Consider the following 25039-nt stretch of genomic DNA (forward strand, 5'->3'; position numbering starts at 1 on the left):
TGCGTGCCTTTCAATTTTTACTTTTTTCTCCACCTGAAGAGTTTGAGTTGGAAAAAAAAAACTCGTGACAGTATGGGTTTTAGTCACATAAAATCAAAGTCTCAACTGAATTTTAACTTTACTTTCTATCATGAACACAAGCTTTTCAAATATAACTCATTTTTAAAAGGCATTTTATAATAGAGGATGTCCAATTAACTTACAAATCACGTTCTATTAATGTAACCTCTTGATATAAAATTCATAATATAGCTCACTCTTCAAAAACCGACATCCTTGACAACTCACATTTTATGTTACTTTGCTCGGCCTTTAGCAGATTGGTCCTTCGTGGCCAACTTTTTTTGAGAATGGCAATTTTTAAAGAAAACATTAATGTCATGATCACAAATTCTTCAAATGGAACTCACCTTTCAAAAAGATGCCTCATAAAAGATGTTTAGATGATTTATAAAACACACTCTATCAATACAACTTCTTAATATATGACTCATAATACTTACACCTGAATAATTAGTGGGTTAAAACTTATAAATGTTTTAGTAAGTGACAGATTTAGGACCCAGGTTAGCGGGGGTAGAATTTAATTTGGTGAGGCTAGAGTGACATATAACAACAACAAAAATTAATTTGGCCCACACATACATAACATATGCAAAAGTTGAGCTTCAAACTTCAACCACATGTTTTAATAATAATGAATCCTCTACTATCTATACTAGCTTGATTTGCTAAAAAAAATTTTAAAAAATAAATATATAAAGATCAAAATTATTTAAAACTATATAAATAATTTCAGTAAAAATCTACAAAGATTTAAAAGTAAAATAAATGATATACTAAAAACATAAGAACTAGGTACGAGAATTATTCTAAAATCTTAATTCTCTTTTTAATTCATATTACAAACATAATGATCTTATCGCCAACCTCGCTTATTTCAATATCTTAAATCTAAGTCCCAAGTCTAATTATACTTTATATTACCCTGACAAATTCTACACCCGAACCTCTCAAATAAATCAACATGGTTCATTGTCATTTTTCGCTTCCTATTTCTTTCCCTTTCCTTGAATCTCGGTTGATCATAGGATTCGAAATTAACATATTAGCGCCACAAATTAAAACTCAGTTCTGATGTAGATCAGGTATCAAAATACATGTAGCACCGCCCCTAATTTTAGTCTATCTAATACGTTTATAAATATTTTTCCAAGAGAAATAATTGAAAAAACATTACTTTTAATCTCCGCATTTTATTTGAATTTATGTATAAGTTCTTGTATTTTATTATTGATATTTTAAGTTTCTACACTTTTTTTATTTACAATATTAATCATTTTATTTTTAAAAGGATGTTAACGTGACATAAACAGTGTTACTAATGTTGACATGTCAATTAATATCATTAATTTTATGTTTATGTGTCAAACTGATATCGACATAAAATTTTTTATTAAACAAAAATTAACAAAAAAAAAGCCTATATCAGATGAATCAGGAAGATTGACCTTGAATTTTTTAAACAATAAGCAAAACACATAAATTTTATGTAGATTTTTTTTAACAAAATTTTTAAAAATTTTTGCTCATTGAGAATTCCATATCAGCATTGATTTTACATGCAAATATGAAATTAATTGTGTTAATTGACATGTCAATATGTGACATATCAATGTTTCTTTAAAAATGCAAGAACTAATATTATGAACGAAAAAAAAAACTGTAAAAGCTTGAAATATTAAAAATAGTATAGAAATTTATATTATAACTTGAATAAAGTATTGGGATCTGAAATAATTTTGTTCTAAAATAATTTTATAAGTATATGCGAAAATAGCGCCCAAGCAAACAGGCGGAGGTTGAAGAAAATTGAAAAATCGAAAGAGATAAAACAGAAAACCCAAACCCCCACACACCCATTCTGCCAGAGCCTAATTCGTAGCCTCCGCTTCTCGGCTCCCATTTGATTCCCAACAAACAGACTAACCCCCCTCTCCCCAAAAGCTCTCTCTCCCTCCCCGCTCTGAGTTTCAACCTTCAGTCCCTCTCCCCCAACACCATGGGCACCTCCATCCTCGACGCTCTGAATGTCCGCGTCGAAGGCTCTGGCGACAAAGTCCTCGTCCTCGCCCATGGCTTCGGCACCGACCAGTCCGCCTGGCAGCGAATCCTCCCTTACTTCACTCGCCGCTTCACCGTCATTCTCTACGACCTCGTCTGCGCCGGCAGTGTTAATCCTGACCACTTCGATTTCCGCCGCTACACCACTCTGGACGCCTACGTCGACGACCTCCTTGACATTCTTGACGCTCTTCGCGTCACTCACTGCGCTTACGTCGGTCACTCCATCTCCGCCATGATCGGAATGCTCGCATCCATTCGCCGACCCGACCTCTTCACCAAACTCATCCTCATCGGTGCTTCTCCCAGGTGACGATCCCCGATCATCATCCTCTCGTTTCCCTGCCTTTAATTACTCTTTCCACCTTTAATTTGCGCCCTCCTTTTCAGATTCCTAAACGACAGCGATTACCACGGAGGATTCGAGGAAGCAGAAATCCAACAAGTGTTCTCTGCAATGAGGGATAACTACGAAGCGTGGGCGAGCGGCTTCGCGCCTCTGGCAGTCGGAGCGGACGTGCCGGCGGCGGTCCGAGAATTCACGAGGACCTTGTTCAACATGAGGCCCGACATATCGCTATTTGTGTCTCAGACGGTCTTTAACAGCGATCTGAGAGGGATTTTAGGTTTAGTGAAGGTGCCGTGCTGTATTATGCAGACGGCAAGGGATGTCTCAGTGCCGGCATCGGTGGCGACGTACATGAAGGAACACTTGGGCGGTCGGACCACGGTGCAGTGGTTAGACACGGAGGGTCACCTTCCTCATTTGAGTGCTCCTGCCTACTTGGCTCGCCAGCTCGAAATAGCCCTCTCACAGTAGCGCGTGCCCCCCGCAGGCGCGTGTCTTTATTAGTAAGTTCGTGGATAGATAGATCCTGCAACTATAGGCTCTAGAAGCTAGAGGTGCAAGCAGAAGAACCATTTCTTTTCTTAATTGCGGTGGTGTTTATTTTTGTAATTGAAGAACAGAGGTTTGACTTCAACTTCACTCGAAGCAGAAGGGTCTTGTGGAGAATTGTAGTTTGTATTGAATTCACCGGGGCTGGACACGTGGCGAATGAGCTGTGGACTACGTTGGGCTGGGGTGGTTGCTTAGGACGTGTGAAGGGATAAGAGCCGGCACGTGTTCATCGCCTGATGCGTGTGGCGCCATTTGTTTTTATAGTAAGTAATTCGTAATTAATATTTCAATATATGCTTTCCTTTTTATTTTTTACAGTCATTCCGTGATAGGAGTGTCTTCCGGCTTTAGATATTTTCCAGTGTATAATAAATAAGTTAAACAACATTGGCGACCCAAAAATTGAACAAAATTTAAGAATAAGATGGTTGGGGAATAACATCAAATGAACATTAAAAAGGCGGAAACCTTATAAATTTTATATTAAATAGCTGGAGAATGTGTCATGTGATCCTTTTGGAGCCATAATCCTAAAAATGAGAGACCCACCTTTGGATGGGGGTCGGCCTGCAACGTGACTCAATATCTCACTTTTAACTCGTGTAGTATATGATGGTAAAAAAAAAAACTCTTCTGTAGCATACCGCAATTTAATTGGTATTATCTTTTTGCTTTTTGTATTTTTGGGAGAAAAAAAATCTTTGTTGTAACCAGAATCTACTCTTTATACTATGAAAACACGTTGATCCAAATTTTTTTTTATAAAACGCACATCAACAAATAACATGTACTTCATTCCTTACAAAATATAAAATATTAAGTATTTTTTGAGAAGTTGGATATTAAAAAATGTAAAGTATTTTTAATTTTTAGAGATGTAATTATTGTCTTTGTTTTTCTTCAAAAGTGTTTCTATTGATGATGATGTTATATTTATTGTAGAGTGTTTAATAGGGGATAAATATAAAAAGATAAAGTTAATTTAAAAATAAAAAATTATTTTATTGTGATGAAATTTTATTAAAATATTTTATATTTTTTAATGGAAGAAGTATATATGATAGATAAATTGTACAGTATGGTTCATAAAGATAAAAATTCAAACTTTTTTAACATCTCTTACTTCTGCCAGCAAATCTGATTGATGCTGGCAGAAGAAAGAGATTCATTTTTGACTCTATTAAAAAAAATTGAAGGAAAATTGGAAGATCAAGGATCTCTCCTACTCCTACGCTCACTGTCCTTAAATTTGTCTCTCTCTTGCATCTATCATCTATCTTGCACTGGTTGGCCGCTCCTTGTCCGGAAAACAATTGATAGCCTTTGCAGCAATTTCTTCGGAAAAAAATCCGTACACCTTTCTAAATGGGAAAATCTTTGCAATGATGTGAAGGATGGAGGTTTAGGCATTCGTCAATTGGTAAGGTTAATGATTCTTTCCTGGCCTAACAAATTTGGAGAGTTCTCTTCTCAAAACTCCCTTCTTTTCAACACTCTTAGACCTAGTTTGGAATGCAGGAATCCTAAACATGGAGTCAGAATTGGAAATGGATTCCAAGTTGGAGCATGTTTGTTAGACTAGAATTGTGATTCTTAGGAGTTCTGATTCCAGCAAAAAGGCTTGAATTGGATTCCATCCCTATAGCCATGGAATTGGTCTGATTTCATGGAATTCCCCTCATAACCCTCCATCTCTCAGTTGCTTCCTCCCCTCCCTACTTCTGATGATGGTGATAGGTGACACGGGCAACAAGAAGCTTTCCTTCTTTCCTTTTCGGCAACGAACAACAATAGAGCACTCTACTTCTCTACTGTTATTCCGTTTTGAGTTGACAATCCAGTTGGTTTTGAAGTCTTAAACGGAGAAGACTCAATAGACTTTTTCAATTACCTCCCACTCGCCGCTTCCTCTTTGGTGTTCATCAAGCAAATTAAATATCGTTGCCCTCTAGTTCGTTACTATTATTCCGTTTTGTTTGAGGTTCATCGTTGCCTTCTGCTGGTTCTTGTGCCATCACCATTGTCGTCGTGTCTCTATCTGTTCGCTAATGGAGAAGAAAAAAAGAGAGGGTTTAAATAATTCATGGAAGAAGCAAAAGAAGACTCACGAGCATATAGAACGACCTTATATCAAGTCCATCAATCCGAACCTTGGTCTGTCGATGACAGCGGAAGGGCAGTGCTCATGACCATTGAAGGCATTTTATTTTCGGTTAAAAGGGGCACTTTTGTCTTTTCCAACTTTAAATAGGCATATTATTACAATTAAAATTATATCAATATTCTATCTTCATATCAGACATATTTTTATAATCTAATTCAATCCCAATTCTAATTTCAGTTTTATTAAAAAAATTTTATCATACTAAATGAGGCCTTAAAGTTAAATATCTTTCGGGTTTTATTTATAAGTCACATTTTAAAAAGTTCATTTGAATTATTTGAAAAGTATTTTTAAAATTATTCTTCATGAGAGAAAAAAATAACATAAAATCACTTTTTAGATTTATTATATAAGAACATATTTGAAATTATGTATACTTTTATTCCTTATATTTTTTTGTATTAGTATTAATAGGATTGATAAAAACAACTTATAAAGCTAAACAGAAGAATACTTCAACTGACAAATTTGCTCATTCTCATTACAATGCTTCTTGGATGTGGAAGGGTGTTCTCAAAGCCAAAGATATTGTCCTTAATCATCAGGAGTGGTCATTGTTATTCCATTCCTCTTAATCACCCCCTCAAGGTGGCTCATGCAAGTAGACAATTGTAACCTTGTCAATACCAATGACAAAGTTGACAGTCTTATTTTGCATAATTTCTCCTTTCCGAATCGCCAAAAAATCTTCACTCTTTATGATAAAGACAATGTGGTTGCCATCCTTAACGCTCCTTTCTCCTTCTTACAGACTCAAAATCATCTTTTCATGGAATCTAAACTCAACTGGTGAATATTCTATCAAAAAGGCTCTTAAAGATTTTCCTACTGATCCACGTTCTTTCAACCTTAATTGGAAACGCCTTTGGGAACTCCACTTACCCTCCAAATGCATTCTATTTTCTCGTAATCTCATCCATAAATGCATTCCTGCTGGATATATTATGAACCTTCATCACCTTGCAAATAATAACAGTTGTGCTTTTTTGATGCAACTCCTTATAATCCATAAATCACCTATTCATTCATTGCATCTTTACAGGGACTATTTGGTTTGGTGTCATCTCATAATGGATGGCATTCAGCCCCTTGATTCCTCCCCATGGTTAATGTATTTGTTGTCAACCCTTTTTGATGATTCTCAATTTCTATGTCTTCTCATTATCATTGCTCACACACTATGGACAAAAAGAAATGAAATCATCCACTCCAAAACCCTTTTTAATCCCCCTCTCCATTAGCCGCCATCAAGATCATTCTCTCCATTCATAACTACTTCCCTTTCAGCTTTTCGCAAAATAACATTCAAACCAACCACTCCATTCCTAATCCATTCGCTACTCCATCAAGATCATCAATATTAGCTGCCCCTCACAATTCTAACTGGAACTTGCAAGTCTGTGAAGGGGAAAAAAAGGAAAATAAACTTGGCTTCTTATTGCTTCCTTCGGGAACTATTCCCCTAGAGTTTTTAAGTGGAATTATCATCCCATTAAATACACAACCCAAGTCTTTCGGCTCCAAGAATGGTTCTTCATTGGATCATCTCTGCTCAGGAGTCCTCAAATAACAGAAGCACAAGATTGTTTGGTCAGTGTCGCAAGAAAAAATTAGTTGTCCCAAGCCTTCTTTTGAAGGACAATCTGCATTCTATGACTGAATGGGACATTTATCTTTGTAGTTGTCACTTTTGAAGTTTTTTTTTTTCGATTTTTTCTTTTGGTAATTTTCCTTATGATATTTTCCTTGCTTCACCTACCTTCTATTCTTACTCTTCGATTAATGCAAATTGTCTCAATAGTAAAGGTACAAATTTGGCCACATATTATTTTTTGAGGAGCATCTGGTAATTTAAATTATTAGATGATGCAACATAAATCATGAATTTTAAAAAATGGAGCAATTGACGGACGTTATATGAGGCTCATAATGACAAGTGGCATGACACGAGCATGACACGTTAGCATGGTAAAGGTGTAAATTTAATTATGAACTATTTTTTGAGGAGCGTTGGATAGCCTACACTATAAAAAAAGAACAATCCAACATATTTTTCTCAATTTTGACTGAACACCGTTTATCTTCACACTTACGAGACGCATAAAATATTAATATCTTCAATCTTCTTGCTTTTGTTCTCAATCTTAGCTTGAGAAGAAGAAGTTCAAAGAGTTATTATCTGAAAACATTTGCAAAAATAATGTTAACAAAGTAGAAGAAATAATTCGTGACTAAATTAAGCTAGAATCAAGCTTTTCTCATTTGTAATAAAATCAAGCTTCTACTTTATTGTCATCGTCCTTGTAAATGTTTTTAGATAAAAACTCATTAATCCTTTTCTTTTGGAGCTGATATTGAGAACGAACGTGAGAAGATTGGAGAGTTTAATACTTTATGGGCCTCATGAGTGTGAAAATAAACGATGTTTAGTCAAAATTAAGAAAAATGTGTTGAATGGTCTTTTTTTTTTTATAATAAAGGCTACTTAGTGCTCTTCAAAAAATAGTTTGTGACTAAATTTATATATTTACCATGTTGACATGTCGTGCCACATGTTATTGTGGGCCCTACATAACGCCTGTCAGTTGAAGTTAACAGTGGGCTATTGGATGCTCCATTTATTAAAGTTCTTAATTTATTTTGCATCATCTAATAGTTTAGACTGCTAGATGATCCTCAAAAAATAACATATGGCTAAATTTGCTACTTTATCCTAATATAAAAAAAATTAGATTATATATTACAGGTGCTGATCTTAAATGAGTTAGTTAAAGATAATTAATGAACTAAATTTTTTTCAAAAATTGTACTCTCTCTCCAAATATTTTATTTCATTTAATTGAAAAAAAATAGATAATGTGTAGGCTATATTTACTCACTCACTTTTACATTAACTAGAGTTGTCCCGTGTTGCATGGATGAGGAGTTTATCAAATTATCAAACTAATGAATATTTCATATTTTTTAGTTATTGACATAAAGCAATATGATAAATGGACATGGTAAAGTAACTTGATAAAGGATGAGAAATACAATGATAGTCTAAGAATAAGACTTTGATAAGATATACATTATTTACAAATTGATTGAGAAAATTACAATGTGACTCATATTTAATAATGGCTTATATTTAAGATTGGAGGGGGCATCCTATGTATTGCAATTAAAATAAAAAATGAATTATCTAAGTAGACACAGAGAGGCAGGTATTTTCAAAACATTTAGGGGCCTACTTTCAATCCATTGCCTTCTTGGAACCAGCAAGTGGTTGCAAATTAAATTAGTTCACCTAATGGCTAATGCAGTGGCATTTGAAAATTATTATCTTTACACTTCAATTTTAAATTACACTCAAATTTTAAGAGAATTGATTGTAGTTTTTGAATTTTATAAGATTTATTTGTAAATAAGTTTACTTTGTAAAACCTATACATAATGTTCTGGAAATAAAAAAACGTATATCTTCTGCTTAAAATTTATTTTTATATTAGAATGAATTGAAACCCTTGTGATAAAATGCCAGATTCCCAATCTTTCATCTTCTCTTTCAAACATAAACGTCCATTTAGTATGACATGACCCCTGAATTTGTTTGCAGGTTTTTTTTTTTTAAAAAAAAATTGTATCTCCTTTTGTTATTTGTATAGACAAACTGGTGAAGTTGACAACATTGTGCATCTTGCGTCAGCTTCTCTCAACTGGTGGGGGAAAATATATATTTTTCATACTTAGTAGTTAGTAGCTAGTTGTTAGAATATTCCTCTTTATTATAATTTTTAAAAAAATAAACTATAGTCGGAGCATTGGATGTGTTACTTTCTTGATTGGTGAAACCAGTCATTAGCTGTGAGAGACTAAGTTAAATCCTTTTTTGAGGTGGGTATCGGATACCCCCTTATAGTCATTGTCAGGAATCTCACAATATATAAATGCCTTCATTTTCTCCATTATTATCCCCTCATCCAAAATAGTACTCCCTTTGTTTTTTTCCCTAAAAAAAAATCTTTTTAAGGTTTGGTACAAAAATTAAGAAAATTATTATTATTTCAAAATTTCTTTTAACATTCCAAGCGTTTCTTTAAAATAAAATTAGTGAAGAGAGGGGGCAAAATTGGAATGAAGGAATATCCTTTGGTTTTGGGGCCCGTGAAATCCTGTGCCCAAATTCAGAACTTTGCGGCGTCCGCAACAACCTACTAGGCCCGCGTCATAACTTTTAACAAATGGTTCATCCGAGAGCCCACGGTCAAAATTGGGCCTCCATGGTGTCCACCATTATGACCAGTGATTTCCAATGCTTATTAATCTTTTTCAATCTCATTCACATGTATTAACCATTTTTGTATTTGCGCAAGCAATGATTTATTTTTTGATTAAAATACTCTAACTTGCCCTCTATTTTATCTTGATTACATATCTTCTTTCTATGTTTAAAACTTATATGAAATTTCTCAAGTATAAATAGTTATAGAACACAAACATTTCCTCCATTTTTAACATATTATTTCTATTCACTCAACCATTAGTTGATTGTTAAATTACATATATTAGACTAAAATATCTCTTCTTTAAATATAAATAGTGTTTAAAAATCACTCAAAATATAAAAAAAAATGATAGAGGTGTATTTTTTTATTTATATTATAATTGTTTAGCTATATAAACACATTTATTTTGTAATATTTTCTAAAATATTAATATATAAATTGGACAAAATAATATTTCAAATACGCAGTTAAAAAATTTAGTGAATTAAGGGTTTAATATAATGAATTACTCAATATAATTTTTTCGGTTGGTTATAAGTTTGATGGAATGAGTATAATGAGTTAATGACTAATGAGTAATCATTTTAAAATATTTTTTGCTTGTGCAGTAAATGGGCCAATATTTGCAAGGTTTTGCACGTGGTTAACCTGGAAGAATGTGAAAGCAGTGAATTTGGGTGGTTGATTACTGGTTGCCCATAATTTAGGCATGTCCTTTTTTTTTCTTTTTTTAATGTCGCCAGTTGAGTAATCATCATTCATCAATCAGTGTGTGTGTGGAAACAAAACAACGCGGTGGCGTGTAAAAATACATATGTGGGCGTAGGTTTTACCTGAGCGTGGCTTTCAAAAGTGACGATTAGTTCGTGTTGAATTTTTGCGTTCACTTTGTCTTGCTTCCGTTTAGGTTTCATACTGAAACGGTAAAGTCGTGCTTCGTCTGCCTCATTGTTTGGATTCTCCAAGTGTGATGCAACCAACCCAACTAATTCACTTACTCTTGTTTTCGATTTGGCAATCAAGATGGGCACGGGAATTAAATCATTCCAAATCTTAATTTATTTGATTTGGTTGATTAGGTATGTGGCTCTCCTACGACATGTTTCATTAATATGCCCTGGGCGCCAAAAAAGGAACACACTTTGCTCTGTCTTTTGTGTTTCATTAATATGTGTGAAGAAGCTTCTTGGTACACGTCGGATGAGACTTGGGTGTGTTGCTTCTCCTTTGATGCAAGTCAACTAAAAAAATATTATAAAATTCAAGGTGTTTCGTCTTCTTTTCTTTTAGACGCCCATTGGTGGAAACAAATATTGATTGTACAAATCAAACTCTACTTTGGTCATCTTCAATCATCCTTATTACATCCTGGTTCTGCATGCATAGTGACGTCGCCTGAAAGAACAAACTTAATCAAAAAGTTTATTGAGATAAAAAAATATTTTATTTGTTTTAAATTATAAGATATTTTTAAATAAAATTTTACATATTAATAAATATCATTAAATACACTTAATAATTTTATTTTTTAAAAATAAAATATAAATTTTTAAAAATATATTTTATTTAATAATCTTAAATTTATATTTAATTTGTATTAAATAAAAAAAGAGAAAAGATAATATTAAAATAAATTTATTTAATAATGTCATAATTTTTTAAAATATTTTATAATTTAAAATGGAAGGAGTGATGAGTTGCGTTTGACTTAATTGAGTTGTTATCATCTTGTAAATTCTATCATAGTCAGTGCGTCCTTGTCTGACCTAACTCAGCTTGATGTACGATTGGACCACGTTAATATAAACAAGAATCATTTGGTAATTTTTACAAGGTTTTAAATTTACATAAACCTTGAGAGGATCGAAACATTTGGCAAGTGCCTGTTGCGTATACGTGTTAGGCAGCCAAAATAGAATGAAAAATGTTTCCTTTTAGAAAAAGTGAAATAGCATTTTTAGCCAAAGTATTACTTTTTTAACGGAGTGTATAAACTTATTTTTGGGTGATTTCTATTAGGAGCTCTGCGTAATTAGCTAGTAATCCCTCTGTTTTCATTTAAAAGAGAAATATTAATTTTATTTAATTTTTTAAACAAACAAAATCATATTTTTTTAATAAGCATTTTAATACATATTTTCTAAATTATCCCTTATAATTTTATCATTCATAATCATAAGAAATAATTAATAAAAGCTTGATTAATATGATTAATAAAAGGATATTATAATTTAATTCTTTTATTTTCAGACACAATTAATATACTTAATTAATTTTTTTAAATTATGTAATACAGTTTTTTTTTTTAAAAATAGAAATGGAAAGAGTACGTTCCTAGTACAATTTTTTTTTTTTTCAGCATTTGTGTTCCAAAAAAATAGGAACACTGCTTTTCTTGAAGGGACATGGACATGCAAACCAAAGCTAAAAAAAACACAAAATGATGCTAATCATGAACTCTGGAATTAGAGATCAAGCAAAACACGGGCGGTTAGAAAGAAATACAAATAAGATATGTTTTGAATAAGAGAACCTTCAACAAGAAAATAATTGTGCATAATAAAAATAAATACAAGTGAAAGACATGCAAGCACACGTCGACACAACTGACAATACAAGAAAAATAACAAAGAAAGAATCTTACATGAGATACTTGTGGATTTGATTCTCAGAATCATCATTTAGAGCCATTAGACTAGGAGAATGTGCAAAGTGAAAATGGACCAAAGTTCTGACCCAATTCAATCCATAAATGCTGGATAAGCAAAATCAGAATGGGTCTCCTTACAATGAAAATGCAGTACAAGTTTTAGTGAATGCATATATTTTCTTCTTCTTCTTTTAATCTTTTAATCATCTTTTCCATGTCATTAGAGTCTGGGCCAATAAAAAGAAGTGGAATGGTCAAATATGTATTTCTTAAAAAAAAAAAAGGTTTTGAGCGATCTTTTGAACTGTTGTTCTCTTGGATTGCCATGTTCTATCTCTTAGACCCACCTTTTTTCATTTCGATTGTGTGGAACTTGAAAGAACCAATAAAAAAGTTGAATAATCATATATTTAAAATGACAATTGCATTATTATAATAGTAGAAGATGTCAAATTTCAAGAGATTTTGGAAAACGTATCGAATCCACCTTCATTGACAGGGCTAGGGGAACCAGTCACACGCATACCAAGTGACACTATCGGTCGACCACGTCAAGCCACAAGCGAACAAAAAAATAAAGTCCATACACACAAACAACTTATTCACCATGATAGAAAAATTGAGAAATATACTGTGCATAAAATACAAGTTGAATAATTTAATTAAAAAAAATTAAATGAGTTACTTATGATTATAAGATAGCTGATAAATTTATAAAATTTTTTTATCAAACTGTTATGAAATTGACTATGTTGTATAATAGTAAATGTTAAACTTTAATAAAATAGTAAGAACAAAAAACTGTAATAGCAAAGATAAAAATATTGATATAGATATGCAAGCAAATTATAGAGTATAATAATATTATATAATTTATATAACTACCTATATTTAGTGGGATAAAAATTGTTGTTGTACATGCACAAACAACTATTGGCAAATACAGTATTTAAAAAGTAAAGTCTGACAATTGTAAAATTGAAGCGGGTTCGCTTCCATTTCATCCTTCTAGTTCCTCTTTTGATGCTTTGACCAACAGTGCTCTCTTTTATTCAAGGGGAAAATGAAGGATTTGGAGAAGATAATATTTATTAGAGAGGATCTTAAAAATAGTAATTGTTTTGAAGGACTAAATATCAAAATGTAAATTTAAAAACACTAAATTGTCCCTGATTAAATATTGTATTTTTTTAACCACACCTCACACGTAGTTAACTGTTAATAACAAAAATACATTACCCCTGAGCATTTAAAAAACACATTATTTGAGAGAAAACTATTTCTTTTATACACACACATACACACATAACAAGGAGATGAAAAATAACAAATTAAAACAAAGCTAAACGAATATTCAAAAACTCACAGTAAATTAATAACCTTATCTCCCTTGAAAATTCATAAGTGCAAAGACTGAGGCAATATTGTTGGCAAAATGTAATAATTCTTTAAAAGTATAGTTTCTTAAATTATATTGATTTAATTTTTTAAAACTAAATATTTTAAGGTTGTATTAAATCGATTTTTAAAAGTAAATTTTTTAAAATTATATTGATTTAATTGAATTCAATACTGCTTTTGTGTGTGTGTGTGAGTGTGTGATTAAAAATTGCACAGCCTTATTTTTAAAAGACTACTCTTGTAGTTTATGCAGTAGTCAAGAGGCCATGTTAGTTTTAAGGGACTGTTGACAAATTTTATACTAAGATTATAACAATCAATTACATTTTTCTTGATCCTTCATCCTAATTTTAATTTTGCTAGCCATTTATAATAAATTTCAATATTATTAGAACTCGCTCCTTAATTTTCCCTCTATTTAAAAGCCACGCGCCCATCTATGCCAAACAACTTACTGTTGGAGGAACAAGGAAAGCAAACCGCTTACTGTTTTTTAATTAAGTGCTTAGTCAAGAGGTCATAAGAATTCATTAATTTCATGAGAATTCATTAATTTCAAATGTTCTTTCATCTCAAGGAATGACGTTACTTTGATCCTGGTTTTGTGAATGGACCTATTGAAGTATAATTTCATCTTATATATTAAACAAACACACCTTTCGTTCATCATAAATCCAACAAAATATTAAATATTGAAAACCTTTTGTTCATTATAAATCCAACAAAATAGTATACCTTTTCAATATTTAAGTAATATTTGATTGAAGGGGAGGAGCTTCACTCATTTGGTAAGGTGGAGGGGAGGCGAATTTTTTTAAAATAACTCCCCCCCTTCCCTTCAAAGCCTCTTCTTAAATTGGAGGATTTCTCCTTCCCTTTATTCCCTTCCCTTTCCTTCTTCTTCCCCTCCTTCTGACCAAATAAAATTTTAGTGTCAGAGAAGTTAAGGGTTGTTTGAAATTATTTTTATTTTAATATTTTAAAAACTGATATTTTATAAAACATGTTTTGAGAATTAAAAAATAATAAAAATAAATATTTTTTTCATTCTTTTTTATTTTTTAAAATAATAATCACAAAATACTTAAAAGTTGTTTTCATTTTTCTGTTTTTTAAAATAATATTTTATTTTTTAAAACATTTTTTAAAAATACATTATCAAAAAAAATTTTTTATTCTCTTATTTTAAATAACAAAAATTATTCTCAAAACAAATTTTTAAACAAATCCTAACTCAACTCAACTCAACTCAATTCTTGATTGTTTTCACTTCACACAAAACTCAAGCCCCTGGTGTTACCTTTCAATGTCTTCGGCTTCGAGACACATTCAATGCCATCCCATGATAAGGGACGTGAGGGTGGGCTGAGTCAAGTCTTGCCCGATAATGCTACGAGATAATGAAGAAAATAGTACTTAAAACAAAAAAGTGGAAAAGGAAAGAAAGGAGAGGAGAGTACTTAAAACAAAAAAGTGGAAAAGGAAAGAAAGGAGAGAACGCGTCGTGGATTAGAGGAAGGGAGCGTGGAGAAAGACAAAAAAGCCAAGAGCCGTCAACCAAGGGGGACCCACAGTGGAATCCATTTGCTTTCCCGTAACAGTTTTCATTTCTCATTTACAAGGCAAATAAATATATATTTTTAATTTTATTTATTAATCATCTCATCTAATTTTTATCATATACTTTCATTAAAAAATTATAAAATATTTTTAATTAAATTTCACTCTTCACTAAAATAATTATTTTTTTAATTAACATCATATTTTTATATTTATTTTTATTTAATAAAATATTTTACTCTTAAATAAATATAAATAATTTATTTATTAGGGGCACTTTTAAAAAACTATATGTGTCTTAAAAAAATAAAAGTGCCTAATATTTTCAAACATCTAACCCCTAACAAAATATTTTATATTTTTTAATAAAAGGGAGTAATTTTACATTTGAATCAGATTAAATTTTTTAGGAAAATTATATATATTATTAAAATGTGTGTGTTTAAAAGGATCAAAATTTAAAATTTATTAAATTTTTAGATATAGTGTTGATGAATTCAAAACTTTTTCTAAATTATAATCAAACATATTGAAATTAAAAATAATTTATAAATAAGAATGATGGAATGCATAGGGATGTCATTTGTCTTTGGTATCTCTAGGGAGATTAAGGTTATGTTTGGCTATTAGAAATGAATGGAATGATGAATTAAAAAAATTAATATAAAAATAAACTAAATTATTCTTTTTTCTCATGGTAAGCATAATAAAATTTATTAAAATATATTATAATGTGAGAATTACCACACCCTATAAAAATTTTATGAATCATAATTCTCAACTCTATAAATTAAATTATTCCTTTCTTTTATAAATGTGATTCACTATTTCTATTGATATTCTCATATTTACTTTTATTTTTTTTAATATATTCTATTCTATTTATTTTTAATAACCAAACATGACTTGAATTCTACTGTTCCTTTTGTTTCAAATTACAAAATAATTTTAAAAAGATTTTTTTGTCTCAAAATATAATACCGCTTAATAAAAATAATATTTTATTAATAATATTTTTTAATATTATCCTTTAAATACAGAAATAATTAAAATAATATTATAATGTAATAATTAAATGTGTAAAGATATCTTTAAACGTTTATATTGTTATTTTAAGAAGGTAGATTTGTAAGGTTTTATTATGATATTTTATCAGTGTGTATTGTCTTATTTTAAATTGTTTTATAACTTGGGACGAGGAGGATATTATCAAAGCATTTTAATTGCTTTTTTTTTTTTAAAAAAAAGGAAAAGTTTCTCTTCAACGATTCCCTTCCTCTCGTGGTTGCTTTCATCCACGCGTATCATGAGGACCTTTTCTTTTTTGGGCCAACATGAGGACCTTTTCCAAATCATCATCTTATACTCTTTTCTTCGCAAAACCCAAACCAACTCTCGCCACACTGCCCACACACGCCTCTTCCTCTTCAACTGTCACCTCACTCGGTTTCTTTCTTTCTTTTCTTTTTTAACATGTAGGGCTTTTGGCGCTCATACCACAGTGACGTTTAAGGCTGAAAAATTCTTCGTCAATTTCAAAAACAAATAAAAGTGAGTATGTTGCATATTTATTACGCCAACAGCACCAACAGGAGCAAAAAGGACGGCTCTGGAACTGCATACCGCTAACTAGTCACAACAAACCGAGCTGGTGGAGGAGCGTAATTGTCCTCGCCCACAAATAAACAAAACCAAACTCATTTTCATTTTATCACAAATTTTACAACGCTTTACCGTATCAAACACATTTACAACATCATTTCTTCTTCTTCCTCTCGATGGCCACGATTTGCGGTGGGGCTTATGCTGAGACCCCCGGCGCACTGATAGCGGCGTTGCCGGGTCTTGGTTGCCTCAGAAGCTCTATTAGTGTCTCCGCCTGTCAACACGTACGCAAACAATAAGCGACAAAAATCCCACCTTCAAATTATTACTGTTTACATAATACTCCTAAGTCCTAACATTAAACCTAAAACTTTTGTTAATTTTTTTTCCAAAAAACTATTTTTATAAATTGTAATCATTGGTTGTGGACTTGAGGACTAAACCTGGGGCAAAATCCCAGGCCGAGAGAATTAATGGCAAACGAAATCGTTAAGGTGTCCATATTAGGGGACCGACGTGGCGGCAGGGGAAGTGCCACGTCAGTGCCAACCGGAGCAATGGTCACTGCTGATGAACCGGATAATGTTACGACACAAACCTTATGCTTGGAGCTGCCGGCGCCGGACTGCGACAGAGCCACCAGCGGTGGTATTGCTCCTTCGCGTGCCACCATAGTACGGTAGGCCGCGTTGTCCTCGCAAATCTGTGATAGTATAACCGCTGATATTTGCTTCTGTCTCTGCGACCCCACCTCTAGGATTTCAACCAGCACCGGAATTCCTCCTTCCTCCACCAGCGCCGCTCTCGCCTCCAGCACCGATACCAGTACGCTCAACACGTACGCTGACTTGTCCACCATGTTTGATCCAAAATCGGCCATTAATTCCACTAGCGGCTTCATTATTCCGGCTTGCACCGCCCTTATTTTGTTGTCCTTCACCGAACAGAGGGAGTACAGCGCCGTCGAGGCATCCTTCTTCCCGCGGAAGCTTCCGCTCTCTAGAAGTTTCACCAGAAGGGGAATGGCTCCCGACCTTCCGATTACGACCTTGTTCTGTTCTACATGCGAGAGGCGAAGCAGAGCACACGCCGCGTTCTCTTTTGCCGTTGATGTCCCTGTGTTGAGTGCTCGAACCAGAGGCTTTATCGCTCCCGAAGAAACTATAAGCTCCTTATTCTCATCGCACAGTGAGAGATTCAAAATCGTCGTGACGCCGTACTCTTGGAGTTGAAGGTCCGGCGACGACATAAGTGAAATCAACGGCTTAATAGCGCCGGCTTCGGCTATTTTAAGGCGGTTTTCCGGCTTGTTCTTGGCCAGTAGTCTAATCTCCATGGCGGCTTGCTTCTGGTCCTCAATCGAAGAGGACTGGAGATCGTTCACCAGTCGAGCGATAAAATCGTCGGAATTGTCTGATGCGCAGGCAATCAGGAGGTTTCGGCTCTGGGAAGAGGCCGTCGGAAATTCACCAGATCTGTCACTGTTGCAATCGCTGAAAGCCGAAGAGGAATGATCATCGATACTCGATTCACTGACACTCCTTCCCATGTAAGTGAAATTCACCGGGCTCTCCGTCCCCATCAGTCTCCTCTGCGATGAACTATGAACGGCGATTGGTGATTGGCTTGAGGACGCGATGGAAAGCTCTTCGGTAAGGTTCGATAGCATACACAGAGAGAAGCAGAAGGAGAGGAGAGGTTCGCTAAATACATGTGATGCGAAGGGAGATAACGTTGGAGCATTATAATAATGTTACCTCCGAGGGGCATGGGCTGGCACGTGCAGGAATTCAATATTGACCGTACCACAAATTATCGTCAGGCAAACACGTGCGATGTGTCTTTTGAAGCGCCTGCCTTGGATTGTTTTCGGGAACAAGTACCATACAGTAACAGTACTCCTACTACTTCTCATGTCCTTCCCCTCCTGGAAAAGGGACTCGTGGCGTTTGGTTTTGTCGGTTTGGTTTACAAATTTGCAAGCAAGAGGACTGCTTGGGTACTACGGCAAGGAGTGTTTCTCTACTGTAGCACAGGGTGATATTTGCCACGTGGATTCCATGCCTGAAGTGCCCGCTTGTTTCTTAACCTTTCTGACGCTCATCGACTCGCCCGCACCTGCTCTGTTCTGATCAATCGTGAGAATGGGAAAGAGGCATGCCACGCCTCCAGCCATAACGAGAACTGCCAGGTCCGCTCCTCCTGTTTTACGGGATTATATGTATTTTGCGAATGATGAGAGAAGATCACGTGTTTTGGAGATACGGGTTGTATGCATAACCATGTCCTTCTAGTCCTTTTTTCTTGAAAAATCACGACAACAAAAATTACGGATTGTGTCGTTGCAGAACAATCTATTTTTTAAATTGTTTTTCGTTGTCCCTGATTTACTATTCATTTAATCCACGTTGGCAGCAAGATTTTATGCAAATGGCAACAAATGTCCCAGCTTTTAAATAGCAGATGTACCTGTGGTCTTGTGCTTCCTATATTATCTGTCATCACCACCACCACCTTCATTCATGGGGTTTGATTGAATCACGTGCAATGAATTTTATGCAGTGAATAATAAGTAAGAGGTCTTTGATCATTCATCTTATATGGTGGTTGAGAAGAGATATATGCACAAGTCTTATCTTCTGCAAAACACACAAACTTCTTTTATACCCTTTTAAAACTTAATTTTTCATAGTTTTTCATGATTTAAACTGTAAAGTAAGTTTTTTATTATTTAAATAAAAAATAAAAATATTTTTTTATTAAATAAAATCCACGCTTTGCATCCACTATAAAGTAAGCTTTTAGGATTTAAATTGTTAAGTAATTTTTATTGTAAAAAAATGTTTGTATATTTAAAAATACTTCATCTATTAAAAAATTTAAGATATTTTTAATTAAATCTTATTCAATAAGTGAATTATTTGTCTTCAAACTAGTCATATTTTTTATATTTATCTTTATTTAATAGAATGTTTTATCTTAAAATAATTATAAAATAATTTATTTAATAAGAGTATTTTTTTAAAAAATAATAATTATATTTTAAAAGAAAGAAATGTCATGTATTCTTGAACAGCGGGAGTAAAGTGTTTTTGTACATATCTCTCTTCTTTGTTATTAGATAGAATGAACGGCTATGATCCTTTCTCTTTTCATCTCCTGCACGTAATTCACTGCATGTGATACGGATTCCCATCTATGTTATAACGAGGTGATTGGTGGATCGACATTTGGACCTATCTTTTTGCATATATCGGAAACTTGATAGGTCATCCCAACGCGTGTCAGCATTTTTTAGTTTTGAATTTTCTTTGTTACTGAAGTTAGAAAGAGTAAAATCCTGTCTCGTGTCTCTGTCTATAAATTCACTTTTTGTTGATTTGGAAAAACGAAGGCAATAGAGCATACTTGTTGAACTGTCAGTTGGAGTTGAATTCGTTTGGCCAGTACTTTTAAGATCTAAAATAATTAAAGCTGAGTTATTATTTTAAGATAGAAAATAGTAATTTCAGGTTAAAAAGACTAGCTATTTTAAATTCAAAAGTAAAAGAGCAAGCCTTTTATTATTTTCTTAAAAATTTCAATTTGAAAAAAAATAAAAGGCTAAATTTCTAACTAAAAAGAAATAAAAACCTTAGATTCCTCCCTTATTTATTTAGTTATTAAGATTTAGTTAATAATATTAATAAAATTTAATTTTTATTAGTGTTAATTTTGATCTTATTGTTTAATATTGGATTTGAATGTTTAAGTTTCACATATTTATTGTGATGTGTATTAATTTAAATTTATTTTTCTAAATTTAATCTTATGTATAATAATTTTTTTAAACTTATAAATATTTTTTATATTTATAAATTAAAAAAGGGTTAAAGTTTAATTTTGTCTTTATATTTATTTTTAGGAGCGATAAACACTCTATCTATACTCTTAAGTAGGGTAATTTTATTCCTAAATTATTTTTTCAAGGAGCAAAAAATCTCCTTCATTAATGAACCGTTAGCTCTGCCATTATATGCTTATGTGACATGTGCATGGGGCCTATGCACAATGGCATGTAAGACTCTGACTATATCATTTGATGCTAATTTATTTCTTAACTCTTTTTTCAAGAGCGCTAAGCACTCTATAGTTTTTTTCTAGGAGCATTAGGCATTTTGAAATTTTATTAAAATAAATTTTAAAAATATTGTATATTTTCATATTTATTTTCATATTTAATAATTTAAATATTATTATTTAAAATTATGTTTTAAATATTAATAACTCAAATTAACATTTTATAAATTTATTGATGACTGCTTAATTTTTATATATATCAATTTTCAACTTTCTTTCCAAGACAATGCCCAAATCGTCACACTTTTTATGCATGTTAAAACTTACTTATATTTTTAATATCAATTAAGTATCTTAATTTTTTAGTCAACTAACAATCTTTCTCCAAAATATTGCACTACCCAAATTTAATGCTCTTTGTACGCCGCAGTGTTAGGAGTAAAATAAAATAAAAATGACAATCAAGACCAAAAAAATAATAACAAAAATGTTTATTTAAAAAATATCGCTTATTTCATTAATGTGCTAAAAAAATTAATTAATAGAAAAAAATGGAGAGATGAGAAGAAAAAATTCCTTTATTAATTTGGAGGTTCATTTCCTTCATTTTTAACACAAAATTATAAAATATTGAAATATAAAATTGGATAATGTAATATTTTAAATAATAATATTTAAATTATTAAATATTAAAATACATAATATTTTTACATATTTTTTAAATTTTATTTTAACAAAATTTTAGGATGCTTAGCGCTCTTAGAAAGGGGTAGATTAGCATCAATACACATAATTAGAGTCTTACATATCACTGTGCATGGGTCCTACGCACATGTCACGTTGACATATAACTGCAAAGTTAATAATTCATTAATGGAAGGGGTTTTTCGTTTCTTGAAAAAATAATTCAAGAATAAATTTATCCCACCTAGTCCTCCTAAAAAATAAATATAGGAGTAAAATTGAATCTTAATCCTTAAAAAAAAAAAAAAAAAGAAGGGCCAAAGCCGCTGGCCAGCCTTTACCATTGAGAGCCAAAGGCAGGTCTTGCAAAATAAAACTATGAGATAGTGCTAATCCTTGTGCGCTCAAACTAGTGAATGATACGTAGGACCAGCAATGCAAATGACAGAAGGGTTTTTAGAAATGGCAGGGGAACTGGTAAACTTAAATCAGTAAACGGGAGCATTGGAATCTTGTGATTATTCAACAAAACTGCGGGAGGCAGAGTTATATGGAGCCAGGTGTCGAAGGCGTAAGAGCAAAGCCTGCTTCCCTTCACCTTCACGTCATTCCTCGTCCTGGGTTATCTACGATGACTTGAACCAAAAGGCGTTGAGATGCAATGGAATTCCCTCTCCGAGACTGATTCCAGATTTTAATTTAAAGCCACTAATTAACCAATGCCTCCTCGAGCTCATGTCTGTCAAGACCGAGTTTGCATCTCCCCGCATACATACATAACGAGCCCACTCACTTCCAATGTGGTCAAACTTCCCACCGTTATGAGCCTCCAGGCACGCCCTCATCCTCGTGAATCCAAAAGTAAACAAAGCCAGCCTCGCCGCCCCTCCCACTCCCAGCATAATTGCTTCAACTTTTGCAGGCCATGACTGTGTGCCTTGCTTTAATTCCTTCATGTATATAGGCTATCTTTAACTATAAAATTATCTACTTTTAAAACAATAAAATTATTTTTAAATGAATTATAACTTGACTATAACTATTTTAGAAAGTATATATTTAAAATGTTTCAAAACTAGACACGAGTCTTAGTCGTATTATTATGGATTATTAATATTTTGAATGTATGTTTTATGTTTTCTTTTTCTTTTTGTTTTTCTCCTTTGAGTTTTTCTCCTCTTCTTTCCATTCGTATGAAAATTTGATAGGTCAATCTCGTCATCACTAAAGGTAAATCCTCGTCTCATTTCGAAGTTCTAAATGGGTCCATCAAAATTTTGAGAGGACCTCCATACCTCAACTCGTGGAAGTAAGTTACAGTACGTGTGACAAATTAATTTCTAATACTAATGACAACCAAGCCATGATGCATGATGAAGTGGTTCTCTTCTCTCACAAGAAACGATTCTGATTTTACGGCATTTTGTAAGTTTGGTTCAAGACGGCTTCAAAAAACTCATAATTATAAATATCCAAAATTTCTGCCCAGCCCGCCGAGGGGGAAGGGTTTTGGAAAGTGGAAACCCTACATAAACCCCAAACCCAGACCCTTGAGTTCTATGTTCTCTATTGTACAGACTCTTTCTCTCCCTCTCTGCTGAGATGTCTAGCAAGGGACCTGGACTCTTCTCGGCCATAGGCCAGAAATCTAGAGGTAAGTCTCGCGGTCATTTCCTTTTCTGTTTCTGCGCCTGTTGTCCCTGATCTGTTTGCCTTCCCAGATCTTCTCGACAAGGATTTTACCTCTGAACAGAGGATTACCGTTACCTCCTCCAGCGGTAATGTCCTGGTGCGTTTATTTCATTTCCGATCTCGATTCCGAACTTGCTGTATTTACTTCTAATTTGTATGAATTTGTCGTCTGTTGTCTCTATACTGATGAATTCATGAATTGCTTTGTCATTGATTACCGAATCAATAGGATGCGAAAACTATCTAATGCGGGAATTTTTCGTTTAGTTCCATCTTTTCACTTGCTTTGCAAGTCTTTCCCCCTGTACTTATTTCCTGATATTGGGAGTTTTGATGAATAGATCTGCCTTGCATATATAAACACATGGCATACCAGTTCCGCTCTGTATGTTGTGATTTCTTGTTAAACTATATAATTAAATGTGTGTTTCCCCAATACTTTTTGTGTTTCAAAGAGGCAGGGACTTATTTTCGAATTTATTTGCAGCTTTGTATGTTCATTTCCCTCTTTCGCATGTTTCATTTCTGACAAGTATTCGTAATCTTTACCTCTCGAACACCAGGACTTGAACTCCACTTTGGTGAAGAAAGGACGACTGCCCTCTGGGGATGTGGTAGCAAAATTTAGGTGCAATGATAGCACAATTGATGTCAAAGTTGATACTGAATCTAAGGTATAGCTTCCTGGCTTCTATTTCATTAATTTCGAAATCTAAAGTCTTTTTTCTGAATTCTGCCTTGATAGTAAATGATTTTTTTTTTTTTGGACAGGTTTTGACAACAGTCACAGTACCAGATATTGTGCATTCTACAAAAACCATAGCTTCAATCCAACTACCTGATTACAGCTCAAGCAAGGTACTGTTATATTATTGAGATGCAATTTTTTGACTCTGATATATCATTTTCTCTGATAAATCATAATTGTACCTTTAATTGCAGTTAGAAGTTCAGTATCTTCATGATCACGTGGCTTTTACAACCGCTGTTGGTCTAAGCCAATCCCCTGCTGTTGATTTTTCTGCAACAATTGGAACACCCAGCATTGCCTTTGGAGCCGAAATGAGCTTCTTGCCTGCTACTGGAAAGTTTGCAAAGTACAACGCTGGGGTGAGCTTGACGAAGCCTAATTCCAATGCTTCAGTAATTCTGTAAGTACTCAATGTGCTTTAATGTTTGATTGTTCAAATAAGCACAATTAATGCATCTTTTTGATTGAGTAAATGAGATGAAGCCTTTCATATAGTGTTGCATGAGTTTGAAGAATTATTACTTACATTGATTATCAAGATATGTACAAGCTATTTCGGGCATGAATCAGTTCAATATTAGGATGGAGTTTTATGTTATTACTTGGAGATATAATTAGTTTCTTCACTTTTTCAGTGCTGACAAAGGAGACTCCTTGAGGGCATCGTACTTGCATCATCTTGATCATTTAAATGGGGGAGCTGCTGTAGGAGAGATTAGCAGAAGATTTTCTACAAACGAGAACACGTTGACAGTTGGATGTTCCTATATAATCAATGGTCAGACGTTCGTTAAGGCAAAGCTGAACAACCACGGCAATCTTACGGCTCTTTTGCAGCACGAGGTTATTCCCAAATCATTCTTGACAATCTCTGGTGCCTTTCAAACCCAAGCTTTGGAGAGGAGTCCCAAGTTTGGCTTAGCACTGGCTCTCAAGCCTTGAAACAGTTATACGGATTCATAAATAGCTATAATACTTAAACGTTATTCTCACATCTCTCTTGAATTAATTAAGATGATAATTAGAAAGTGTAGGAAATTTAGAATGTAATGTCTTTGCTTCCTATTATTTTCAATTGATTTATTCAAAGTTGGTACTTGAAAGGTTTCTCTTAATGGATTTACGCTATTGATAGCGTGATTTAAAATCTATTGGAAAAGGAAATGCGATCGATTATATA

General features: G+C 33.2%; 3 protein-coding genes across 4 annotated transcripts; 2 read left to right on the forward strand and 1 right to left on the reverse strand.

Moving 5' to 3' along the window:
• Window positions 1-1907: 1907 nt before the first annotated feature.
• Window positions 1908-3338, forward strand: LOC129301668 (strigolactone esterase RMS3). Of its 2 annotated transcripts, none has more exons than XM_054940259.1 (3): window positions 1908-2433; window positions 2515-2976; window positions 3089-3338. In XM_054940259.1, the coding sequence occupies exons 1-2, from the start codon at window positions 2063-2065 to the stop codon at window positions 2942-2944; spliced, it is 801 nt and encodes a 266-aa protein (XP_054796234.1). In that variant the 5' UTR covers window positions 1908-2062; the 3' UTR covers window positions 2945-2976; window positions 3089-3338. The 2 variants fall into 2 exon arrangements, with proteins under 2 accessions (XP_054796234.1, XP_054796235.1); XM_054940260.1 differs by having other exon boundaries at window positions 3094-3338.
• A 13270-nt stretch (window positions 3339-16608) lies between these two features.
• LOC129303670 (U-box domain-containing protein 4-like) lies at window positions 16609-18399 on the reverse strand. Its single transcript, XM_054943143.1, has 2 exons — window positions 17272-18399; window positions 16609-16947 (listed from the first exon to the last, which is right to left on the reverse strand). The coding sequence occupies exons 1-2, from the start codon at window positions 18340-18342 to the stop codon at window positions 16870-16872; spliced, it is 1149 nt and encodes a 382-aa protein (XP_054799118.1). The 5' UTR covers window positions 18343-18399; the 3' UTR covers window positions 16609-16869.
• Window positions 18400-22884: 4485 nt separating this feature from the next.
• LOC129303919 (mitochondrial outer membrane protein porin 2-like) lies at window positions 22885-25039 on the forward strand. The gene is made up of 6 exons (XM_054943502.1): window positions 22885-23070; window positions 23138-23205; window positions 23672-23782; window positions 23880-23966; window positions 24051-24259; window positions 24495-25039. The coding sequence occupies exons 1-6, from the start codon at window positions 23019-23021 to the stop codon at window positions 24799-24801; spliced, it is 834 nt and encodes a 277-aa protein (XP_054799477.1). The 5' UTR covers window positions 22885-23018; the 3' UTR covers window positions 24802-25039.

The sequence above is a fragment of the Prosopis cineraria genome, unplaced genomic scaffold (genome assembly GCF_029017545.1).
Source record: "Prosopis cineraria cultivar Desert tree isolate PC_DT_omini unplaced genomic scaffold, ASM2901754v1 PC2, whole genome shotgun sequence".
Classification (NCBI taxonomy): Eukaryota; Viridiplantae; Streptophyta; class Magnoliopsida; order Fabales; family Fabaceae; genus Prosopis; species Prosopis cineraria.

What these genes read in the sequence shown, in the direction of transcription:
- LOC129301668 (XM_054940259.1), top strand. Translation starts at nt 2,063, where the DNA reads ATGGGCACCTCCATCCTCGACGCTCTGAATGTCCGCGTCGAAGGCTCT. An exon ending in CTCATCGGTGCTTCTCCCAG is followed by an intron (nt 2,434 to 2,514) that starts GTGACGATCCCC and finishes CCTCCTTTTCAG; the next exon opens with ATTCCTAAACGACAGCGATT.
- LOC129303670 (XM_054943143.1), bottom strand. Translation starts at nt 18,342, where the DNA reads ATGCTATCGAACCTTACCGAAGAGCTTTCCATCGCGTCCTCAAGCCAA. An exon ending in CCGGCAGCTCCAAGCATAAG is followed by an intron (nt 16,948 to 17,271) that starts GTTTGTGTCGTA and finishes ACGTGTTGACAG; the next exon opens with GCGGAGACACTAATAGAGCT.
- LOC129303919 (XM_054943502.1), top strand. Translation starts at nt 23,019, where the DNA reads ATGTCTAGCAAGGGACCTGGACTCTTCTCGGCCATAGGCCAGAAATCT. An exon ending in CCTCCAGCGGTAATGTCCTG is followed by an intron (nt 23,206 to 23,671) that starts GTGCGTTTATTT and finishes CTCGAACACCAG; the next exon opens with GACTTGAACTCCACTTTGGT. An exon ending in CTGATTACAGCTCAAGCAAG is followed by an intron (nt 23,967 to 24,050) that starts GTACTGTTATAT and finishes CTTTAATTGCAG; the next exon opens with TTAGAAGTTCAGTATCTTCA.